The 24,808-nt window shown below is 32.5% G+C and overlaps 1 protein-coding gene across 1 annotated transcript; it reads right to left on the bottom strand.

Moving 5' to 3' along the window:
• Positions 1 to 17,802: 17,802 nt before the first annotated feature.
• LOC114195883 (uncharacterized) lies at positions 17,803 to 23,448 on the bottom strand. Its single transcript, XM_028086311.2, has 3 exons — positions 22,930 to 23,448; positions 21,023 to 21,094; positions 17,803 to 20,653 (listed from the first exon to the last, which is right to left on the bottom strand). The coding sequence occupies exons 1-3, from the start codon at positions 22,937 to 22,939 to the stop codon at positions 18,501 to 18,503; spliced, it is 2,235 nt and encodes a 744-aa protein (XP_027942112.2). The 5' UTR covers positions 22,940 to 23,448; the 3' UTR covers positions 17,803 to 18,500.
• Between the last annotated feature and the right edge of the window lie 1,360 nt (positions 23,449 to 24,808).

The following is a 24,808-nucleotide window of genomic DNA, read 5'->3' as shown; positions in this document are numbered from 1 at the left end:
TTTTACCTAATTAAAATGAAACTATCTAAACTTTTCTTCCTTATTTTTTAACAAAAATAATTAAGTTAGTTACCAATTAAGTGTTGATGTGAGTGGTTTTAGACCAAGTCTTTAAAGAAGTTCTACATAAGCATAAAAAATATACAAATATATAGATGTACTGTTTATAATATTAACAAATTCTTTCAAATATATTACATTAAAAAAATGTGAAGATATAAACGTTTGGAGAATTCTTCTATATTTTTCTTGGTATTCCTAATTCTAGAACATCATTCGTTTTCTTACCAATGACATGATCACAACAAATTAAAGATAACATAAATAATACACAAGTTAAACTAACTAATCAATTAATATATAAAATAATTAATCAATTTAAACGTCAAATAAGCGCCATTTATCTCATTCACTATGCTTAAGTAATTGAATTCCTATACTATATTAATAAATATAGATTTATCTTTATGGTAATAGTTAATTCACATAAATCACTAATGTATGATTTAATAATAATTACTCACTACTTACCAATAATCTTAATGTTGTACCACTTTTATTAATTTTTTACAAATTATTCTCTCGTTATTATTCTATATCATCCATTTATCATCTCTCAAAAACTTATTCTCATTCTCAAAATGTCCATTTTGCATCAAAATTCATTGAATATCATATAATACATTTATATAACTCATTAAATTCAAGTAAAAAAATATCAAAGGGATATTTCATAGAAATGTGATGGTCATTTGAGTGGCATTCTTTCGTAGGAGATAGAATTGTTGCCCTTTATTTGTAGTTCAAATGTCCAACAATGGATTAAGGGTCCACATTTTGTCGTTGGAGGATCTTCAAAATGCTTGAACAACGACACTCTTAGAGCATAAAAAGTTGTTCATGTTTATCCCTTGATTAACCAAAGTTCTAGAAAAAAGGAAAGTGACTTGATCTCACTCACTTAAGCTACCACAATAATTTGATGATGAGGTTTCTTATTTAAGCACCATATGATTAGACCATATGATTAGAGATGACAAATAAATATATCCCCGTGGATATTGTCCGAACCTATTTTCGTTTTGACATGGAATTCCTACATTGACTGGGTATGGGTATGGGGAATCCCCAACTTTTTCAATTGGATATGTGGATGGGTATGAGATGTACATATTTGTCCCGTCCCCGTACTCGCCATAATACATGTCCCCATTTAAATTATTAAAATATTCATAATCAATCTAGTAACATTATATATATATATATATATATATATATATATATATATATATATATATATATATATATATATATATATATATATATATATTACTACACACTTTTTATTGTTTAACTCTTCTAATTTGTTTGTTTTTCACGAAATTCTTTCACATCTCTAATATATTTTTCATCTTATCATAACCTTTATCCAATTATGTTCAATTGATGTATGTTAATTAAATATTTTTTATGTTTCACATTTTAATATTTCTATTCTTTTTTAATATTTTTATTTATAGTATATTTTCCTTTCACATAAAAATATTAAACACTCTCAACTCAAGTGTTTAATAGCATAAACCTTTCATTTACTAAGTGAACTTAAAAATTTATCTTCTTAACTCTATTATTATTAATTTTTGTTTCATTCGAAGAACTTTTTGTTTTGCTAAAACAATTTTCATTATTTCTCAGTCATTGACTATGTTGATATTTGAAAAGTTTTCTTAGATCTCTAAGGTATTTTTCATCTTATTATACCTGTAATTATATATATATGTTTTTCTTTGTGCAATTTCATTCAATAATTTTTCAAATTGTTTCTAAGACACCTATTTGAAACTTTTTTATTATTTTTATTTGTTGTTTATTTTTATCATGTTGAATACTATTTTGATATATTTTATATAATTATTTTTTTATTTTCTAACTCATTATCCAATTGTAATTTTGTCACTATAATTGTATAAATAAATTTTATTTAGTATAATATAAACATTTAATATAATTGCTATGAATTATTTTTTTATCACCATCCAACATATATTGAACTTCAAAAGATACAAAATTTATTTTGAAAATTTATTATTATTACTTTAATCTTTATTCTTTGCATGATTTTGATTAAGTGATGTATTATAACTTTTATTAGTGTATAAAAAAGAGATTCATTAGAATTTAAAAAATTGAAGTAAACAGACATTTAAAATATATTTTAATTTGAATATATGTTTTCCTTTTATATTTTTTTAAAATATTTTTAAAATTTTATCAACTAGGTTTCATTAATGTTTGCAAATTTAATAAATATTTTGATTCTATAACGTCCCATTTAAGTAATAACATAATTAAATGAAACATTACGATGAATAATATAAGGGCAAAGTCATGGAGTATAAACGCTACTCCTTACAGTTATCCAAGAATATTTAGAAGAAAAACTAAGGCACACCACGATGCCAATAACAAGATAGAGAAAGAAGTTTAAAAGTATTAAAGTAAGTGCTCCAAGAGCAAAATAATACAAGGGCTATAACCCAAAAAGGAAACTCGAAGATAGGCGGGATTTGACCCAAGACAAACTAAGCAGCGGAACCTCCATCACCCTGATGACCACGGGGAGTTCTCGCATATGCTCACATCAATAAATTGATGATCATCGCAAAAGAAGAAAACCACACATAGAACATACAAACGAGCAGAAGGGTAAGTTAGAGTAGAAAAAATGATTTCTCATACCATTCCATACAATTTTATAGCCAAAGATACATACATCAACCAAGCATGTGAAGACTCACAAACAAGACACTACGACTCAAGACAAGATTATCCGGGTACATATAATTAGTCGGATTCGCCGAATGTTTGCACTTGTGGTGGCCTCTACTGCTCTACAGAGCCAATTGCCAATGAGTTTCACCTTACCACTCACAAGGTTAGCCTTCAAACATCTAAGTCCATTATCCTGCCAAAAACTAGGGCCTCCTACTACTCTCACCACTTGAGTCAATACGCTCTACGTGAGGCTAACAGACTCTTTAGAGTGTCAAGATGCAGTCCTTACTTGAATCCTTACTAAATTATATAATGAGGCATCACCACGAAACTCATGGAATTACGTCCTAAGCATGAGACACCACCATGAGCTCTCACTAACAAGGGTCATGGAATTACGTCCTGACCAATGAGGCACAACCATGAAACCATCGTGGAATTACGTCTTGACCAATAAGGCATCACCATGAGATCTCACCTAGAGAGTCATGGAATTACGTCAAAACCCACACCAAAATCATGTTTCGTACCACATCCCGCAAGTTATCTCATATAATCCAAATGACATGCAAGTTCTCAACTAACCAACCACAAATCCATGTGTTACTCATGCCAACATACCAATTGCAGTTCATAGAGCCAATCAATACATGCATATTCAAATACTTTAAGCTCTAAATGGAATAGTCCAATCAATCAAGCAATCAACAACCAAAGCATATCAGAGAACAACACGTTCCTGCGACAGTTCTTGCTCAAGCTAGGAGCCCTCGCTCAAGTAAGAAGAGTTACCTCGCTTAAGCTACAGGCTCTCGCTTAGGCGAGACTGTAACAGAGGGCCCTAAAGATTTCGCGAGCTCTTGCTTAGGCGAGACCTTTTCGCTTGAGCGAGATTGCTCGTCGCTCAAAGCTGAGGTCTTTCGCTTGAGCGACAACTCAAATAGAGGGCTACCAAGTTCCACGCGTTCTCGCTTAGGCGAGACCCTTTCGCCTAAGCGAGATGATTCATCGCTCAAAACGAAGGCTCTCCACCTGAGTGAGAGTTCGAACAGAACCAGGGTGAGTTCCTACTATTCTCGCCTAGGCGAGACGGGCTCGTTTGGGCGAGAATATCAGTTCTCGTCACTGATCACGCGTGCGGTAACCCATCAAGCAATATCAAACAAGATTTTAATGATTTCCAAGCACTCACAGTAGTACACAAACCATACAAACACCAAGCAGAAATAAAGATGAACAAAAATAAGCTAAAATGTAAAACCCTAGCTTCCCTTACCTGGAAAAAGCTAGCCCAAAAGACTCCAACACCTAAGCCCACGAACACAACAACTCTAGGAGCAGATTTACGAACTGGGAACAGCGACAGAGGATGAAAACGAGGTTACTACCGTGAACCTCTAACAGGAACCACGAAAACAAGCTGAAGAAGGAATAGTATGGGCAGGAGAATAACTTACGTGGAGTAGAGCAGGGGTTGAGCTAACTTGAAGAGGACTATAGACCAAACCCTAGCAGGGAGTTACTGTAGCTCTAAAAGAGGGATAAGTGCCGGTTTGTTTCTGGAAAATAAAAGAATGAGAGTGTTAGGGTTGCTTTAAGGTGTTTTAGGTACCCCATGGGCCTGCCTTAGGCCCACAAGATTGGGGCAGCCCTTAAACATTGGGTAGAATAATAAGTGGGCCTTACAGGTTCTCATGAAATTCTATTTGGTATTCTAATTTGAAATGTATACAATTATAATTTTTTTTTCTAAATATTTGATAAACCTCTACTTAATATTGAATATTTGATAATATTATATTTTTTTTACCGTAATTTTATATTATTTTATAGAAATTAAGTAATTAATATTGAAACAATAAGAAAACGGGTATGGGTATGGGTACAAGTATATACCTATTACCCGGTGTGGATGGAAATGTGACAAAAGTTTAATACCCGTTGAGTTTGGGTATGGGGATGAGAATGAATTTTTTTGTAGGGATGGTATGTGATGACGAAACTCATCCTCGTCCCGCCTCGTTGCCATCCCTACATATGATTGGTCGAGCAAGAGAGAGATATAATCTTTGAATTATATGTATTCTAAATTATCTATCTAACAACTCAAATTTCGATTTCAATCGCAAAACCAACTAAAAACCTACAACTTACTATCCTCTAAAATTTTATAGTTGTTCAAGATTCTATTATTACAATATCAATTATTTCCAAATCAATTAACTTCTCTTACCTTCAAATCTTGTTTTTTTTTTTAAATAATTACTCCAAAAAATTATAAAAGTCTCAACTTGTTTTTAGAAGACCTAATTGACAAACTAAATATGTGCTCTCTAAATAAATTTGATAAACGACTTCTATGGTTGAAGTATTTAATTGTTACTCATAAAAAAATTGCATTTGAACTATGTGTGTAAAATTTGTTTTTCCTCATTAAGGGTATATTTATTTTATATGTTTGTTATATACAAGGTCTAAGGGTATGGAATAAGAGTGAGAGAAACCCTTACACTACTTCATGTAGAAAATAAATTTTAATAATTTTACATGAATATTAAACATTAATGTAAATGAAGTTCATTTTTTATAAAATCACAATCTCTCCATCAGTTGTCTTTGACTTCTCTCTAGATTTTTTATCTCTACCTTCACCCTTTTGAAGATCAAGGACCATAAAGAGTCAAAGAGAGTAAGTTTTCTTTTTATCCTTTTTGAGGTATTTTCGTTCTTGAGTTGCATTGTGGCTTTAAGAATATGCATGTCGCTCACAAGAGCTCTTGGTAACACTTTGTTGCTTTATGATCTATATGATGTGTTTAAGTATCTAATTGGGGTTTTTATTGTCAAGTTAGGTCTTCCTGTGTGAAATAGAGCTTTAAAGAACATCTTTGATAGCAAAGATTGTTTTTCCAAGGTAAGAGAAGTTAATTAAATTTCCTTTACTTTGAATTATGTTTTGGCTGGTCAATCTTACTAGTTTGTGATTGAAATTGTTGGGTGTTGCTTGGATTGAGTTGGTTTAGTGTTAGGTAAAATGTTTGAATGTGACTCTATGATATATGTTGAATTGACTATTGAGATGCAAAGATTAGATTGATTGTGTGAATTGGTAAATTTGGTTGATCATGAGTTGATTAGATTGAAAATTGGTATGTTGGTGTGTGTTAAATGAAGCATGTTATGGTAAGTGTAAATGTTGGGTGTTGTTTGAAGTGCAAATTTATTGGTTTGCATTATACATACTCACTAGATGAGCCCTAATCTCATTGGACGACATCAAAATTGAGTTTGGTAGAGAGTTAGGGAAGGCTTGATTGTTGGCGAGGAAACTCTTGTTGAGCAAAAGCTAAACTCGAGCTTGGCAGAGAGTCAGGGGAGGAGACCTTGTTGGATGAGTCTACTCTCGTTGGGTGAATAAATCTGTATTTTTGTTCTAGTGCTTAACTCGTAAAGCGAGACTATTAGTCACTGAGTGAGGGTCCCTCTAGAGGAACTCGTTGAGTGGGTCTACTAGTTTTATGGATGACTTTGTGATATTAAAATGGTAGGATCTTTTCGAAATTTTGATTTTATGAATAGAGGATGAGGTTAACGAGTATAAAAGTGGAACAATGAAAATGAAGATTGTGGATGTTTGAATTGTATGATTGGTTGGGTTTTTGCTTCTAAGGAAGAAGTCCAAGTCCTTACTACTTTAGTGTTAGTCAGAAGCTATCATGTACTCTACCAGGCTTATAGAAACTCACACAAAGTGTCATAGTCTAGATGGTGAGGGTTAAATAAGGTTCTTACGATGGGATCTGGGATGGAAACCCTTTTTCGGTGAAGTTATAAATTAACTTATATCATGAGGGGTTTAACACAGGGCAATTTGGTATGACAGGTGCAGGACTTCTTGTGTTCAAGACAATGCATAAATCTGGATATTGAGTCTAAAATAGTATATCATGTATGTGGCTTGTTTATTTTAGAGAATAATGCATGGTGTAAGACCATGAAATATATATATATATATATATATATATATATATATATATATATATATATATATATATATATATATATATATATATATATATATATATATATATATATATATATATATATATATATTTCAAGAATGGTGGATTGGACGTGAATGAAATTATTAAAATTAATAAGTAGCAAATTATAAAGAAATGAAGTATAACACAGTTGGTTAGAACCTTGTTATAGATTAGAGGTTATGTATTCAATCCTTAATGTGTGCAATTGTTGTGATTTATTTTTTATATTTTTATAATTTATTTGGAATGTGTTAATCCTTTCTTTCTGAATGGTAAAAGTAGTTATTTTTTGTGATGCTTCTAAGATGATTTTTTTTATCGATGAATCCATGGAAGGAAGCATGATACGCATTGTTGGTTTAAGTTTTGGTGTAAGGTGGCTATCATTGTTGATGTGTTTTCTTTGGTTTGGTTAGGTAGAACGTGAATGATTTATGATCTTCTTGTTAGTATGAAGCTTGAAATTCTTTTACTTTGAGGTTGGACAACATTTTCATATTCCTATGTTGATATGATGAGATGTTCATGGTATTGGGGTATAATTTGTATGAAGGAAAATTTTAATTGTTATGAATTTTCTTTGTAGCATTGGAGAAGTATTTGTTTTAGGGAACAAAGAATTATGTTGTGCTATTGTTGATGGGCGAAATTTGTTTTTGAGAGGTAGTTGATTGATTCATATTCATGTATGAAATTGGTTGTGGTAATGATCTTGGTATGTGGTAGATGCGGTATTGTTTGGTGCTTTAGGACTTGAAGTTTTATGTTGTGAACATGAGTTTAGAATTGAATGGTGGTGAAATTATGTGATAATTTGATAAGTGCATAATTTTATGGTGCAATGTGAGTATAAGTAATGAAAATTGTGTTAAGTTTTACTAAAAGACATATGAATTAAGTAAGTACTGTTTTATGTCAAGAAAAAAAAGGATTAAGTGGTTGCTTGTTTTGTTATTGAAAGGTGTAAGGTTCAAATTGGACGATTGACAAGGTAAGAAATCGAAATCTTGTGAATGGTCAAATTAGATTAGTGTGGTAAGTTTTAATAGTGTTTTTTCCAAGTTTGGGTGCCTTAAAATTCATAAAATTGTGTTGTTTCATGTTGTTTTTGGTATTTTGCGAGGCGAAGTGGTCACTAGACGATTGGTGGTCGTTGGGTAACGATTGGCATGGTCCCTAGGCAAGTGGCATAGTCATTGGGTTACGTTTTTGTGAGGCAAAGAGGTCGTTGGGCGACTGATGTTTGTGTGTTAATACTTGTTTTTAGGCATTTTGAGAGTTAGGTTGCATGTTTTGTGTGTTTTCGATCTTCTGAATGTGATTGCATGTTATGTTGTAACGATACATGTATGTTGTAATGTACTAAGTCATTTTATGATGAATTCACATGATGAAATGAAATATGGTTGATCATATGATGATGTTATATATGTATATATGTATGTATGTGTGTATGTGTGTATGTTTGTTTGTTTGTGTATGTATTGTCTCGTAACCATAAAGCCAGGTTGGCTCTTTTACCTAGAGGGCTTTGGTGAATAATGTAAAAGAGTTTCTTTCAACCATAAGGCTTTGTCATGAGCTTAGCAAGAGTGCTCTTACCTAAGGATTTGGTGAATAGGTAGAATTATTGCTTGTAAGTCTTATGAAAAGCAAGGAAAAGACCATTTCCAAGAGGTTGGTTGTAACATCTCGGTCAGATATTACTAATTTTTAAATAATATAAAATAAAAGTAATAATAAAGTCATGTTTAATTAAATATCTTTCCCAAAACGAAGGAAATTAAAATCCTTTTTCAAGTGTTTACATTTCCAAAACTGGGTTACAAAGTAATTAAAGTAAACAATAAAATCAAATCCCCAAGCATCCCCGCTCTGGCTTATGTATCCCCAGCACCACCTGCAACATCATCTGCTCTCGTGTAACACACTACACGATCATTGCCAAACACAAGCAGATATGGTGAGCTAATAGTATCAAATTATATATACAATTCAAATATACATGCATACACTCATCAAAGGAATTATATCCTTTGATTTCATACCACATGGCCACCACTTCTACGTCTTTAGATGATAACCTCAAGATACCCTTTGCTGCCTCCACCTACAAGCCACAACTTGTAGAACACGTGCGGGAAACCTGCTACGGGCCACACTCCGTAACACCAGGTGAAGTTCCCAATACGAACCATAGTTCGTATTTGTCCTAAGACTACCAAACTCGCCGGCTAACGTTGAAGAGGGTAATCTTCTTGGACCCATCCGTACGAGCCACAACTCGCACACTCACACTGGCAACACTCATCAATTTGAGCCACAACTCAAGGAATGCCACATGTTTACTTTATATCTCGAGCCACAACTCAAGGGATGTCATTCCGAGTCACAACTCAAAGGATGTCATTCCGAGCCACAACTCAAGGAATGTCACGTGTTTACCCTATATCTCGAGCCACAACTCAAGGGATACCATTTCAAGCCACAACTCAAGGAATGCTATCGCAAATTCCATCCTTAAGGTATCACCCAAAGCCTCATAGACCATGCACATCCAAAGCATACAAGCCCTGACCCTACATTATCGCCTCATTATACAAATGAAACTACTAACATAGGAACTTATCATAATTACTTGACCATGAACTCATGATATATATCATGCTTCCACGAACTTGCCCGCTCATGGTCCAACCTCTATGAACCTTCTCGTTCTTAGTCCAACTCTACGGACCTCATCGCCCGTAGTTCAACACACGTGATCCATCCAGCTACGAACCTCCCTACTCGCAACAACCCTCAAGTGTGAGCACGGAACATACGAACATTCCCGCTCATATCCTCACATGAGAGCATCACTACTATGAACCTCCCTGTTCATATTAATCACGTGTTCATCACCAGTCATGAACCTACCCGCTCATGACACTAATAAGCATCTTTTGGTCCAAGTCCAACATCACAAACACGCAAATCACAAACCAAAACAACACACACCCCTCTGCACTATCACTTGGCACTACCTAAGCGCCGCCAAGCGAAATGCTAGCGAACACTGCCTAGCGAAACCCTCTTGCCACTAGGCGCCAGACCAAAAACAGAGCCATTGTCTTAGTGGCTATCGCTTGGCAGTTCACTCCTCACCGTCAAGCGTCATGCACTCCCTGGTGCTCCTATCGCATGGCGGCCACCAATGTGTCGCCATATGCTATACAAGAATGACTCGTTGCTGGTTTAGTACCCCAAATAAGTTACATTCAATCATACTCTTACAATTATGTATGTCCATAATCAAGAATCTATATACTTCCAAAAATCACATGACTCAAATGCACAATCTTAACTTAGATAGCTTTAACATGCTTATAGATAAAGATCACATATTAAACATGTATTTCACCAACCATCACTCATATTCTTGTAACCACTTTAAATTGTAGACACACTCATGCTCCTTAAAAACATCACAGTCTAATCCAACACATTTTATTTTCTCCTTCTCATTTTCCCAACCCTTTGCATGCATATAATTGACATACACCACAAAAGATCCAATCAAAGCTATATACTTATTCAGCATGCCCCCGCAATTCCGTTACATTTAAAGTATGATTATCATGTTCCCATACTTGCCCAAAAGTCGTCATGATCATGCAACACTTAGTCATAGTGATATCATTGATAGTGGCCTTTTTCACACACTTATAACATCATACATTCAAGCTAACCTAATTAGATTTATATATTCAACATGGCTCCGCAAGCACTACCAAAAACATATTCATCAATTACACACACACACACACACACACACACACACACACACATATATATATATATATATATATATACACATTCACCAATCAAGGTCATACCAGTACTTAAGCACAGTTAAGCATCTATTACTAATCATACTCTTAGGGAATTCAAACCACTAATCATGAGTAACATATATCTCTAGCTACAAACGTCCAATTAAAATCTCCACCGTTCAAAGTGTAGAACAACATGTTATGCATCACCTGTCAAAATTTCACCTAAATCAAACAGTTAACGAATTGAAAAATGTAGTTTTATGAAATCTGCACAGACTAGAAAAATTAGTGGCGCCCAAAAGTTAGGGACGTGGCGCCTGGCAGTATGAAACCAAGGCCTTGCGGTTCCTGCTGCGCGAAAACATGAAAAGTGACGTCTTTTCATGAAAAATCCCTATTTCACACATCCATGCATCGCTTGGCGGCAGTTCATCACTGTCAGGCAGATCAAGGCTGAAACCCAGAAATTGGGTTTGTTTCACATGAGTCACCTGGCGGCTTTGGAGGCCCGCCAGGCGGTTTTTAGAAATTTTCTAGAAATCTAGAAATTCGAGATTTTTCAGTATGAAAGCATATACAATTTATCATACTTCATGCAATTAAACAATTAATCATCAAAATAACGAGATTCAGCTCTCCTAACCTAGATTCCTAGCTTCCAATTGCAAACTTATTATCCTTTGTGATAGCAAAAGTCCCACTTCTTGACTCCTTCTCCTTTTCCCACATCAAAAGGCTTCCAAATTCCCTCTCCACTCTATTTTCTTAGTGCAGGATACTGTGTCTAAAAAAAAGGTACCTTCTTACTTTAATTCTACTCTTATTTTCACTCTGCAACCCTTGCTTTAATTCACTTAATTACAAAAACGAAAACCCTTGCTTTAAATTCACTTAATTATAAAAACAAAATTTGCATTAAGACTAGGTTTAATGGTCATTCAATTGCCATTCATGCCAAAAAAGAAATTTGGCCAAAAAGGAACTTATTAAAACTTATTAAGCATATCACTAAAATCATATTTTAAAGCAAACGCACAACCAATTCATGTTTCATGATAATTCCTATACATCTAGGAAATTATAATCACTTATCATGATCAAGCATATCATTAAAAATAACAACTATTAAAATAACATACAAATAGCATACACAAGACTCGAACCCAAGTCCTCTCACATAATTAAGTACTCTCAACCACTTGAGCTAGCACTTGTGTTATACATGAGTAGATGTTGATACAAATGCAGTTGGAGAAGCATAATTATGAGGAGAATCATTGGGGAAAACTTTGTGATGTGACCCCCAACAAGCCCAACATCAAGCCAAGGTACACCTTTAAGCCCAAGTCCATCAAGAGGCCTAATAACAAGGGGCATGCTCAAGATGGCCCAAACCCACATGGGCTTCTCATACTCTTCACATGGGCCAAAGAAGATGTGAAGATTTGAAGAGGTGTATCAAAGAGCAATAGAATAGCAATAAGATTGGCCCATTGTTTAGGCCTTGCTTTCTAGAATAATAAGTCAAACAATGTGTAGTTGATTGATAAAATTGGGCTTGACTAAGCCCAAAAGGAGGTGTGGTCGTGAGCTTATCAAAAGGTCCAAGGTGGACTAAGTGGAAGTCAACACTCCTTCCTACACCTCATGGATCCAAAGCATCCAAGGGTTAGGAATGCTTCCTCCTTTTCCAAGGCATCATCCAATGGCCGTGAGCCTTCCTCCTTCTCCAAGCCATCTTTCACGGCCAAGATTGAAGTCCATTCTCATCCAAGGGCTAAGAGTGCTTATGTGTATTTGCTTTTATATAAAAGCCTAAATTTTAGGCTATTGTAATCACTCTTGAATTTTAAGCAATAGATGCATAGTGTTGAGAGTACTCCACTCCTATTGCCTTTTGAGAGTCACTTGAGCTAGAGGATTGAATCATCTCCTCTAGCCACCTTCCTCTATCTTCTCTAAGATAGAGTTCATTACTCACCTTTCACTCCAAATTCCGAGAACAGCCTTCATCCTTCACCTTGCTTCCACCAACCCACGCTCTTCCATGGAGCTCTCTTCTTCACCTTCATCTAAGGGGTTCCACCACTTTGTGAATTTTTTTTAAAAGCATTTGGAAATGGTTTTGGAATAAAATGTAAAAGTTTGACTATTTTAGAAGTTTTGAAATTGGAAGGATTTGTAATAAATTTCCTGTAATGACTTATATCGGTTTGGTTTGGTTTGGTTTTAATGTTGTTCTATTTTGGAAATAAAGTTTTATTCGGATGGAACTTTGGCAGTTGATTTTTGAAATAAAACTTTTGAGAAGTTCCTATTTAATTAGGATAATATCATATATATGTGTTGTAATATTATTTATGGTTTTAAAATTACATATGACATCTTGAAAGGGGTGTTACACATGGTTTGGTGTTTCAAGTAATAGGGATTGTTTTATTTCATAAATTTAAAACATATGTATAAATTTAAAATATATGTACAAATTATAATGAGCTTACCTTTTTCTTGTTTGTGTTTGCTTATGTTTCTCTTTTGACAATGATCATTACATTGGTTTGAGCAAAGGAACCTGCATGTGAGAGCGAGAATCAATCATAGGATGGATGATTCTAATGGGGAGTATCTGATTGTGACTATCATATTTAGACATTATGTGTAGTGTTTTTTCTATTTTGGTCCAAATTTTGTAAACAATTACTTCTTTTGAAAAACTATGAGATAATAAATTGTAGTTACACTTTATGTAACTATTTATATATGTTTTTATATCTCCTTAACCAGGTTAGTTCAATACTCTAAATTATTGAATCTTTATTATTAAATGGATTTTGTTTTTAGAGTTATTACATTTAAAACAACTTTTAGTTTAAATATATCATTTTAACTCTCAAAATTAATAATAGTAGTTGTAAAGTGAGAATTTATAAATATATTTTAAATAAACCCAATGAATATAATGTTTTAGTCACCATAATAAGCTTTTGAAAGGAAGGAGAGAATCGGATACTTGCAAGTTGTGAAATCTGAATCGAAGACCAAGCCTTTTGAAATTTTTATTGCTAAATTGTGTCTTATTTATTCGCGAGAATATGCAAATTTGTTATGTAGCTCATAATTTGTATGTTTCTCATAAAGAATGTTAAAACTACAATGCTCATGACCAATAATGGAAATTAGGCTCAAAACCATTAACACTCATACATGAAAAAAACGTAGGAATAAAGTAACGCATGAATTCCACATATCAAATCATCAAAAATATTTGTTAACTTTAAAGTCAAGTAAAATAAAGTTATATCATATTCCTCAAACCAAAATTTATATCGATAAATAAAATAAAGATGCATGTTTAAATTAACTTAATTTTAAAGTTATGTTAAAATTTTCACACACTCTGAATTGTGACATAAAAAACAAATTGGATAGCTTAACTTAAAACTAATCATATTTATACAAGAACAAGAAATGTATTTAATTTTAAAAATTAAAATAATTTCATTTATCATATTTATTCATAAATAATGACTTTTGATTTCTTCAACCTAGTTTGGTTATAAATAAACTATATTATATTAAATCTCATTTCTTCATTGTTATTATAATAATCATGACACAGAATCATATCATTTTTTATCGTACGATACCTATTTTAGTCATTATATTATATTCATTACTAAGTGATATTCCATAACACTTTTTACACAATAAATTACAAACCATCAAACTAAACCAAAGCAATTCAAACTAAATCATTAGTACGCATGCTAATATCCAATTGGAAATTTTCATATAGAGTCAATCCATAATTTAATAATATGCTTCAAATTAAAAATGAAGAAAAGAAAAATTAATTAACCGAACTACATTATATCAAAAGTGAAAACAAACAAATTATTTTATCAATATACTTAAAAAAAAGGTACTCAAATATGATACATTATAGTAAGTTCTTTAAAGTTTATTACAATAAATTGTTCACTTACATGCTTTGGATCTCTATTCTTGTGAGAGGAAGAGAACACTTACTATAATGCTCCAAAGTATTCTTTAAAGAAGGGTTTAATATTTTTAAATCCCTTTTTAAAAATTATTATTTTTAATTTTTATGTTATAAATGTTTAAATATTATCCCTACCACCAATAATGTATAATATGCATATCTATTATGTATGTCACGTTATTATAAAATGGTGATAGATATATTTTTTGAAAAAAACAAATATAAAGACTATAATTATCTTATCTTTCTAAAGTAAAACCTAAATTGTAGAAATTATAATCATATTTAACTCTTTGAACAGTTGTCATGTACACAATAGTTTCCTACAAAACTTAGTATATAATTTTTTTTCTATATTTATCTGTCTATAATATTAATCATTGTACCTCTATTTCTTTTTTCTCTTCTCTCTAGTTTAACTCTATGAATTAAACCAAAAAGTAGTTAAAAACATACACAAACAATCTTATTTAAGGATTTGCAAATAATAAATCTAGGCCATACAACAATATAAATGGTAAAATTAAAAGTTTGTAGTTATACTGTTACTTATAAAGTTCTCGTGTGCTTACCTTTTATTTTGATGTTTACATATAATTTAACTATTTTTATTTTTCATAGTAAAGACAAATCCTTACTTAATTATACTTCTTCTATTTTATAATTTAATAATATGTAATATTAAAATTAATATACTAAACCTACAAATTTTATAATATCGTCTTGTCTCGTGCCGTGTTTAATCAAATTGAATAAAAAAATTGAGGCAAAGAATAAGATAAAATTCATTTTCAACCTCTTTTAATATAATGGCATAAATATATATTTGATCCCTATTTTTGTTGTTTTTATTCAATTTGATCTCTATTTTTGTTTTGTGTTCAATTAGGTCCTTATTTTCGTCAAATTGTGGTCAATTTGGTCATTTTCACTAATGGTGTTTAAATAGTTAACGTTTTTGAACAGTACATGTCAGCTCCTGTTTTTTTTTTAATTTTTTAAATTTTTAAAATTTTTTTTGAAATTTTTTAAAATTTTTTTAATTTCAAAAAAATTGTCCATGTGTCAAGTCACAGTTGTGCCACATGTCAATGTTAGTGCCATGTGTCAGTTTATGGTTGTATTATTTCTTTTTGTTCAATTTAGTTCCAATATTCGTCATTTTTGTTCAATTCAGTCCCTATATTCGTTATTTTTGTTTAATTTAATCCCAAATTTTTTTAAAATACAACCATTTAATTTTTAAAATTGACATTATTATTAGTTATTTTTTAAATTCAATTATAAATTATAATATTTAATTATAAATTGAATATAATTCTTAGATTCAATTGTTAAATAGAATATAATTACCTAAATATTATTAAAATATAGTTATTAAAATTTTAAAAATATATATTAACATTTATAAAATTCACATTAAAATTTAAAATATTTAATATTTTTATTGCATTTTGGATATTAAAATCTAAAATATTTTATATTTAAATGTTAATTTTACAAATATTAGTTTACTTTTCTAAAATATTTTGAATATTTAAAATATTTTTATATATCAATTTTAAAAGTATTTTAGAATATAAATATTAGAAAAAAAGTTAATGATTATATTCTTATAATTTAGTGTTGATTTGAAAGGAAAAAAATTGATTTATTTTAACAAAAATTGGAATTAAATTGAACAAAAATAACGAATATAGGAACTAAATTGAACAAAATAAATAATATTACCACAAAATGACACATCGCACTAGCATTGACATGTGACACAGACTTGACACGTGGACAGTTTTTTGAAATTAAAAAAAAATTAAAAAAATTTTAAAAAATTAAAAAAAATTAAAAAAACCAGGAGCTGACACATGGCATGAATTGTTAAAAAACGTTAACTATTTAAATACCGTTAATGAAAAGGACCAAATTGATCATAATTTGACAAAAATAGGACCTAATTGAACACAAAACAAAAATAGAGACCAAATTGAATAAAACACAACAAAAATAAGGACGAAATGTATATTTAGCCTAATATAATTTATGTTTTCAGATTTTTTTTTTCTTTCTTTCTCTTTCGAATGAATAAAGGCTTTATAGGAATTCCTCGTTCAAAACGGCCCGAAAGTCCGTGAAGAGGCCCAGGGAATTTGCTGGCCCACCAACATTCTACAATATAGTCAATCTTCTGCACCCCATGTTTTTTTCTCCACCCCCATAAATATCTCGAAATAACCATTTTATCCTTAATGAAAACCTAAATTATTTTTGAATACGAAAATACTACAACCGAAATATATTGTTTTTGAAAATGCTTTTCTAATAATATAATATGGAATAAAATTTCAAATTGAAAAGTATATTTTCGGAATTAATATATTTTAAAAAATTAGTACAATCAGATTATTTAATTTAGTATGCATCTTTGGATGCCTAAGTTACAGATTACACAATTTAAAATATATTATTTTAAATTGTAAGATTTAAAATATATTTAAAAATAATATATTTTAGATTGTATAATTCAAAATATATTTTCAGATCCAAAAATATATTTTGAGTCTATAATCCGAATGTACTTAATTTTTGAAGTGCATAAATGCATTCAGAAATGCATCTTCTCTCGTTACCACACGCCATTGCTGCGAGCTTTTTCAAAAACTTATTTTATGTGTTCCGAAAATTTCTTTCCAAAAATACATTGCAGAAAATTTGTTCCAAAATTCCTATTTCAGAATTTTTTTTTTCTATGATGCATTTAATGTTTTCCAAACATTGTTTTGCAAATTTATTCCAAGTTCTTGAAAACTTTCAGAAAATTGTAATCCAGAAATCACAATTATAAAGTGGAAATAGTCATTCTAAAAAAACTGAAGTGGTGCATGAAGAAATAGTGGGGGTGCTGGAAGTAAAAACTGTTTCTACTTTAATAACCGTATTTACTTTTATAAATGTTTAAATGATTTCTTTAGCTATATTAAACGTTTAAATTCTCTGTGAATACGTTTTTATTCTAAATATCCAAAAATATGAATTTAGAACACATGCTTGTGATTAACGTGCAAGAACTCTCAAAACACCACCATCGAAGTCAACAGCATGAAAAGTTGTGGATCAGAAAGCCTACTAAATCAAAGCTTGTGGGTCATGGATGTTGAAATCAGTGTTGAAGTAAACCCCACAAAATGCTTCATAATGACAGCATTTGGTAGGAATATTGATTTCATTTCAAGAGAAATTCAGTGCATTCAATCTTGTTTTTCACCCAAAGTTATGTACCCAGATCAAAACAATCAAGTTTAAAGCACTTTACTTGTTCAATGTCTGCTCATAAACATGCTCATAATTACAAGGCAAGAAACCTAGTTTTTATAGAGAAAAGAGATCATCTTAGACAAATGGTATATTACCATATACAATTTATTTGCCTTGGTCATGGTCTCCTAACAGTTGTCTAGTTAGGAAAAAAGATATTAACAACACGAGAATGCTGTATATTTTACATTTAAGTGCAAATTCCTTTGTGATTCTGAATGTACCAAAGCAGTACACATGATAAGTAATGCTTTTTGGAATATAATGAACTTTAAAGAAGAAACCTGAGGATTTCCATGCACTAGCTTTAACCTCTTAGTTTGTCAAATTCAATGGATGCTCCAAGGTTCCAAATCAATATTCTTGTATCAGGCATGAATGTTGTTATGGGATTTCAATCAGACAAAAAACCAGTAAACACTCCAGAATATACGTTGCCGAAGAAGATGCCAACCAACCAAAATAATAACACTAAGAATCTAAAGTCCTAAAAGTAAAATGCATTTGAATTCCTCAAAAGCAATTTACAAAAATAAAGCAGCACCAAAATCAAGGGCCAGAAGCTCCTGAAGACCCAGCAGCATCCTCTAATCTTAATGTTATTGGTACTTGTTCAATCCCTTTACCTTTATCTGCTGAGCCTTCGACAGCCTTGTTCAACCTTTTCAACCATATATCATAGTCAACAGGGTATGGAGTTCCACAAAGGCTATCCACATAATCAGCAAATGCTTTCAAGAGGGGAGAAACCTGACCAATATGCTGCTGGATCAAACGCTTTGCCCAGCTTCTCTCTCTCCATTGTAGAGCAGATTCAATAGAATCTTGTAGAGACATAGTCCCTCCACAGATAAAATACAGGATGTACACAATGCTTTCAGCATCAGAAGAAGGACACAGCTTCCCATGCTGAAGTGCATGAGATGATGAGAATTGCAAGTTTATTGCAGGGCTGTCCCTATCTTCCAGCACGGCACGCCCCCAAGATATGGGAACATACATGCTACCTTTGTTTCTAACACCTTGTTTTTCGACAACTCGTATTATGTTCTCAGGACAAATATCACCATGCTGCACATTAGCCATGGCTGCACTTCTTAGAGCAGCTAGACAATCCCGGCACAGGCGTGTCGCTTCATCCGCAGAAAATGACCCCTCATTAGCAGCTACTGATGATAGTGGCTCCCCTCTTGGAGATGTCACCAGTATTGGAGTACCACACCAAGGGTGATCACACCTTCCCCCAGGGCTCTCTTTATTGCATGCTCCAGAATGTAAAATCCTACCAGAAGCAACAATCTCAGGTAAGTACTTGCTCAGGATTCCCTGATTCCTCAAAATGTTCAGAACCTTTGTTTGGCGTTGCACTTGGTACCAGAGGCTCATATCCTCCAAAGAAGGCTCAAGTCTAGATGGGTGAGCACCCACGTATAAAGTCAATAACTGTGAGGGATGATCAAGACAAACTGCACTATAGAGATAATAGTTCCCTCCCACAAGTGATTCATGAATTTGGAAGCTTTTCTGTCCCTGTTGTGGATCATCCAAGACCAATATGTCTCCACACCTCAGCTTCAGGCGTGATGATTGGCCATTGGAAAATTCTTCATTTTGATCAAGCTCAACAATCTCTCCAGCTTGATGATAGTCAGTTGTGGCATGATAAGGAACCAGTGCATTTTCAGTGTCAATGAGACAGCATTCTATCCTGCGCTTCTGAAGGCGGAGGCTATGATCTGAAATCAACGAGGCTACTGATTTTCGCGGTGGTCCATTCCACTGTGCCATGGAGTAGAAAGTTGCCAATAGTACCTGTAGAGTTCCTATATCCCCCCAGTTTGGATTTCCTAACCGGTTCCATATTGGTTCCACTGGGGTGATGCCAATTTCAGCGTAAGTCTTGACCCATTCAGCTACGGATAAATATGGATCGCTTGAATTCAACAAATCCAGTTTGCCAAGGTCACCACTGAACTTCATCACTGCTCCACACTTGGAATCTAGAACTAGAAGGAAAACGGAGTCGCTGTTGACAGAACTAATCTTGCTCAAACTCCGAGATACAAGAATATGGAAACCATAAAAGAGAGCTTCACAAATACTGCTCACTGATAGTCCTAAATCATTGTCCAAGAATACTTCTGGCTTGAATAAGGCAAACTCTACCATATGATCCCATTTAAATCTTGAATCAGTGACAGTTTTTGATATTAAAGCCAAACCACGCATTTCCCTCACCCTTCCCCTGGATATTGCCTTTTCAACACTACTGAACTTGGAACCAATATGAGAGGGGCAAGAGACACATAATGGAAGTGGTCCACTTTTATGCCAAAATGTACGCCAAAGTCCAATGATAATGGCATGAAGGAAATCTTCTGCTGCTAAATACTGATCTTCTATAAGCTCATCAGAAATGTCAGAGAAGATTGGCATACGAACGAGTTGCTGAAATGGAACCCCTTCCAATGCCAAATCAAGTTTGCACAGTTCATCAGTTGTGAAAGGAGAACGAAAACTCTGAATCCCATCTGCTGAATCACCATTTAGATTCTCCAAGACCCACTCCTCAAGATATTGAGTGAATAACTCCAGGTCAACCAGTTTCCTTCCACATTCCTTGAGCCCCTTCAACACTCTTCTTGAAATAGGAAGAGTTTTGCTCAATCCTGAGGTCCCAGAGACAGTACTAGCAGAAATAACTGCCATAAAGAAACCACAAAATAAATCACATGGCTCCATGAACCATTTGAATGATACTAACATTAGATTCAGCGTGTAAAAACACTAGGATAATAGCATTAATCATATTTGAGAGTAAGAACTATTGCCAAGCTTGTGTATATCATAAAAACAAATTCCATACACATTTGTTAAGAGTTTTCAACCATGCACTTCGTTGTTCTATTGAATTTTACAAATTAATTGGGCATCACTTTCCCTCATAGTTTCTTAAACATGAACAGGTCGCTAAGCCAACATTGTAAAAATGTGAGATTAAAGTATGGGAAAGTCTGTAAATAACCACAAGTGTAGAGAAATGAAAAACAAAGGAAGGGATCGATACAAACCAGAGCTGGACTTCCTGAAACTTCCATCCAGACTTTTTCCAGGAGATAAATCCGATCCATTTTGCAGAAATCCTGATTTGCATCATTAATACAGTTAAGCATTAGAAAAATCTTTAACATGTATGTCTGATCAAATAAATAATTTAGCATTTCCATAGAAGTAAGCAAGCTTTTATCTATAAACCCGATTAACATTCTGCGGTGTCTCAATTACAATAAATATAAAACCTACCATTAGTTCTAATCCTCATTTCTTGATGCGTAAGATTAATGAACCATTTTCCCCGATACCACTTAAAAAGGAACAAAGTACACAGACAAAGATTAGAGTAAATAATTTTATTCTTCAAGAGTAGAAGAAGCAAAAAGTACAAGCCTTCAATTCAAGGCTCAAGAAACATTTTCTCTTCAAATATAAATGCAGTTATATTTTCTTTTTCCTTTTCTCTTTCTAGATTCAATTCTCTCCTCTCCCAACTAATTTGTTTTTTTCATTAATTTGATACAAAAGAGAGTTATCTTCAACAACAAACCAAAAACAACCAGGTGAGACTGTAAGTGAAAGTAAGGCCGCACCAGCACTTTCAGAACAATAAAGATTTATTTATTTATTTATTTATTTGAATTTATGAACTGTTTTATCAGTGGAATGAAAGGATCACGTTATTCAAATGCCAGGTATATAAAAGGAGAGAAAAAAAAAGGCTCTGATCAATCACATGATTAGCAGGAACTAGGTCCCTTTGGTTACATAAAAAAGAAATTGCTTTTAGTGATATAGCTCTAGACCATAATTTACTTGAATGGATAAAAAGTAGAGCTTGGTAATGAACTAAAGCTGCAAGATCTGGATCCAATTGCTCCTTTCATGAATGGGCTTCTGATCCTATTTTAAGATACCCTTTATAGAAGAGTTTGTATTTGTTTTAATTCTTGTGGAAACAACACTGCACTCACTATTTTATTGCTCGATACGACCAGAAGATGCCTTGATTGAAGAAAAATCTCATTTTTTCTACAATCTCCACAAATAATTTTAGATATAATATACACTCAGCTACAGAAAATAATAAGCGGCCTAAAATCAAAATAGTAGAGAAAAAGTAAGAAAAAGGCTTTAAACTCCAGCAGCAACTAGTGACTGAATGACGCTGCAATCAGTAGTTTGGCACATGAAAAGATAAGGGCTGCAGAAATGTTATGCGAATGAATTTCATCTTGAGTTCACTGAAACTATTTTTCACAAGCCCAACCACAGATGCCATGGCTTAGTACACATAGCACAAACTCTAATCGCTTGGCAAATACCCATATGCAGGAGAGCTTTCTCATTGATTAGAAGCCATTTTTTACAGAATAAAAACACTGGTTTTACTTTTTAGTACTCATGTTCTGTAGCGATAGTTAGTTTACATTTCGTTATTGTCAATTGTAATCTTTTTTTAGTGGTTCATAATTCACATACATGTACAAAATATTCGTCACGCAACAACGCTATCCCACAAAAAAACAAACAAAAGGGTAAAATTCTCACACTGCCATTACAAGAATGAAAATCCAAGAAGTTGTCACAATCAAGCCATAAGTAATTCCAGAAAATAGAAGACATGTGAAGAGTTGAAAAACAAAACATGTCAGATGAGTCACAAACAAACACGAGCATTCTTCCATTCCAGCTTCAAACTGGTGCGGATTGTCATACCCATCACATAATTTTGCAATGCAAGTCGCATTTGGAAGGCATGTCATCACTTGAAAGAATAACACACAATGAAAATCACAAAACAATTACTTATCTCCTAAACAAAGAAGGGAAAAGAGAATACACTGTAAACAACCCCCATTGAACAATACAAACATTCCAAATTAAAAAAAGCACAAAAAACTAAGACGAAAGTAAAAGTTACCTAATTGCATCGCGACCCAAAAGCTGAATACTCTCACGGACAAGATTCCAAGATATCCTTAAACCTGGAAGCCCACATTGCTCAACCCAGAAGAGGCAGTGACTGTGGAGGGTGACAGGCAGGGACATTAAAGCCAGAAGGTAAACATGAGCAAGAACAAGAACAAGAACAAGAACAACATGGGACGACACCGAAAGTGAAAACGACCAACGTGGTGGTAGATCTCAACAAGGCATTATTGTTAACGAGGGAAAACAAGGTGTCATCTTGCAGTAAAAGCCAAATGAAAAAAGACACCCAGATGGTGTTTCGGCTCTCTAGTGGGGAAGGGTAGAAGAAAAAAGTGAAAGTTTTGTTTTGGGTGTTTGTGGTTACATGATTAGAAGTTGGAAACATGAGACACTGTTACGGAAGCAGACATTGTAGGAGAAAGAGGAGAAAGGAGAGGAGAGGAAGAAAGGTGAAAAAAGATTGAGGCAGAAGCAGCAGCATTAGGAGGAACAGGGTGGGAAGCTATAAATAAAAAAGCTGCGGAAAACCCAATGACCTTGTCTCCAACCCATAGGCCATAGCTCTTTCTTGGCAGTTGGTCCCATTGATAATGATGTCTCACATTTTCGAATTTTTCTTCATCCACCTTCCTATCCTCAAGCGCGTGCTTCCAAACGCCTCACCTTCTTCTAGTACTAACAAACTATTTGTCTCTTCGCTCTTGCCTTAACTTACATTAAATTTTATCTTTAAACATTGATTTAGACTTAATTATTAGTTAACTTTTATGTTGACAACCAATGTTATTCAATCTCTTTATAACAAGTCACTTAATTATTTATCAAAATATAATCAATAGACTTGTTTGCTATCATTATTATTATTATTATTATTATTATTATTATTATTATTATTATTATTAAAAAGTTATTAAAATACTAATTATTTTATAAAAAATTGTCAAAATATTATATTTTTAATTAGTTTCAAAAAAAATATTACATGCAAATGCTTTTACAAAAAATACAAATTTAAAATTTTAGATAAATTTTAAAATAATTATTCTTAGAACACATATTGATTATAAATGTGGTGTTATTTTAGTGAAATTATTTCAAAAAAGTAAAATATTTAATGTGAATCAACCTTGAACTACATCACTATGGAACAGAGGAAGTAATGATTTTGGTCTCTTAAATTTGAGGGAAAAAAATATATTAACAGCATACAAAGGTTGATGACAAATAATAAATTTTTGGTGGGTTATATTCTCATTTTGTGAGTTTCTATATTAATAATGCAATCTATAGTAAATTTCAATCGATAATAAAATATGTGTTAGAAAATTTATGTTTGAATGTTTTCCCAAGGGTACTCCTCTGAATTTTAGTTTGGTAAATTGAAACATAGTTTTATCTCTTTCATAAATCAAGTTCTTTCAATATTATTCCATCAAATACAAGTCCTTAATTCTTTCACAGTGAAAATGAACTCTTTTCGGTCATTTATTATTATCATAAAAAATATTAATTTACTTATAAGTATCATTAATAACAATTAAGTTAATATCAATATAATGTTTAAGTTGAAACACATGACAGACAATGCCACAGAGCAAATACTTAAGTCAGATTCCAACTTCCTCTTCATTATATTTTAGTTTTAATACATCACTGTTATATGATTTTGAATTCTCAGATTTTTAATGCAGTGGTATGATTGCATTAAATATTTAATTAAGTTGCTGATTTTTCAAAATGAAAGTACACAGTATTGGTTATTTATTACTACCATATAAAATATTAAATCATTTACAAATATCATGATTTTGGCAATTAAATTTACATTCTTATTGTATATTTTAGTTATATAGTCGAAATATCGTGTG

Source organism: Vigna unguiculata, chromosome 9 (genome assembly GCF_037176805.1).
Source record: "Vigna unguiculata cultivar grain cowpea cultivar isolate G323 ecotype 2 chromosome 9, ASM3717680v1, whole genome shotgun sequence".
In the NCBI taxonomy this organism is placed as follows: domain Eukaryota; kingdom Viridiplantae; phylum Streptophyta; class Magnoliopsida; order Fabales; family Fabaceae; genus Vigna; species Vigna unguiculata.
This window is presented reverse-complemented; position numbering and strand designations above follow the sequence as displayed.

What these genes read in the sequence shown, in the direction of transcription:
- LOC114195883 (XM_028086311.2), bottom strand. An exon ending in TTTCAGGAAGTCCAGCTCTG is followed by an intron (nt 20,654 to 21,022) that starts GTTTGTATCGAT and finishes TCTTTATGGCAG; the next exon opens with TTATTTCTGCTAGTACTGTC.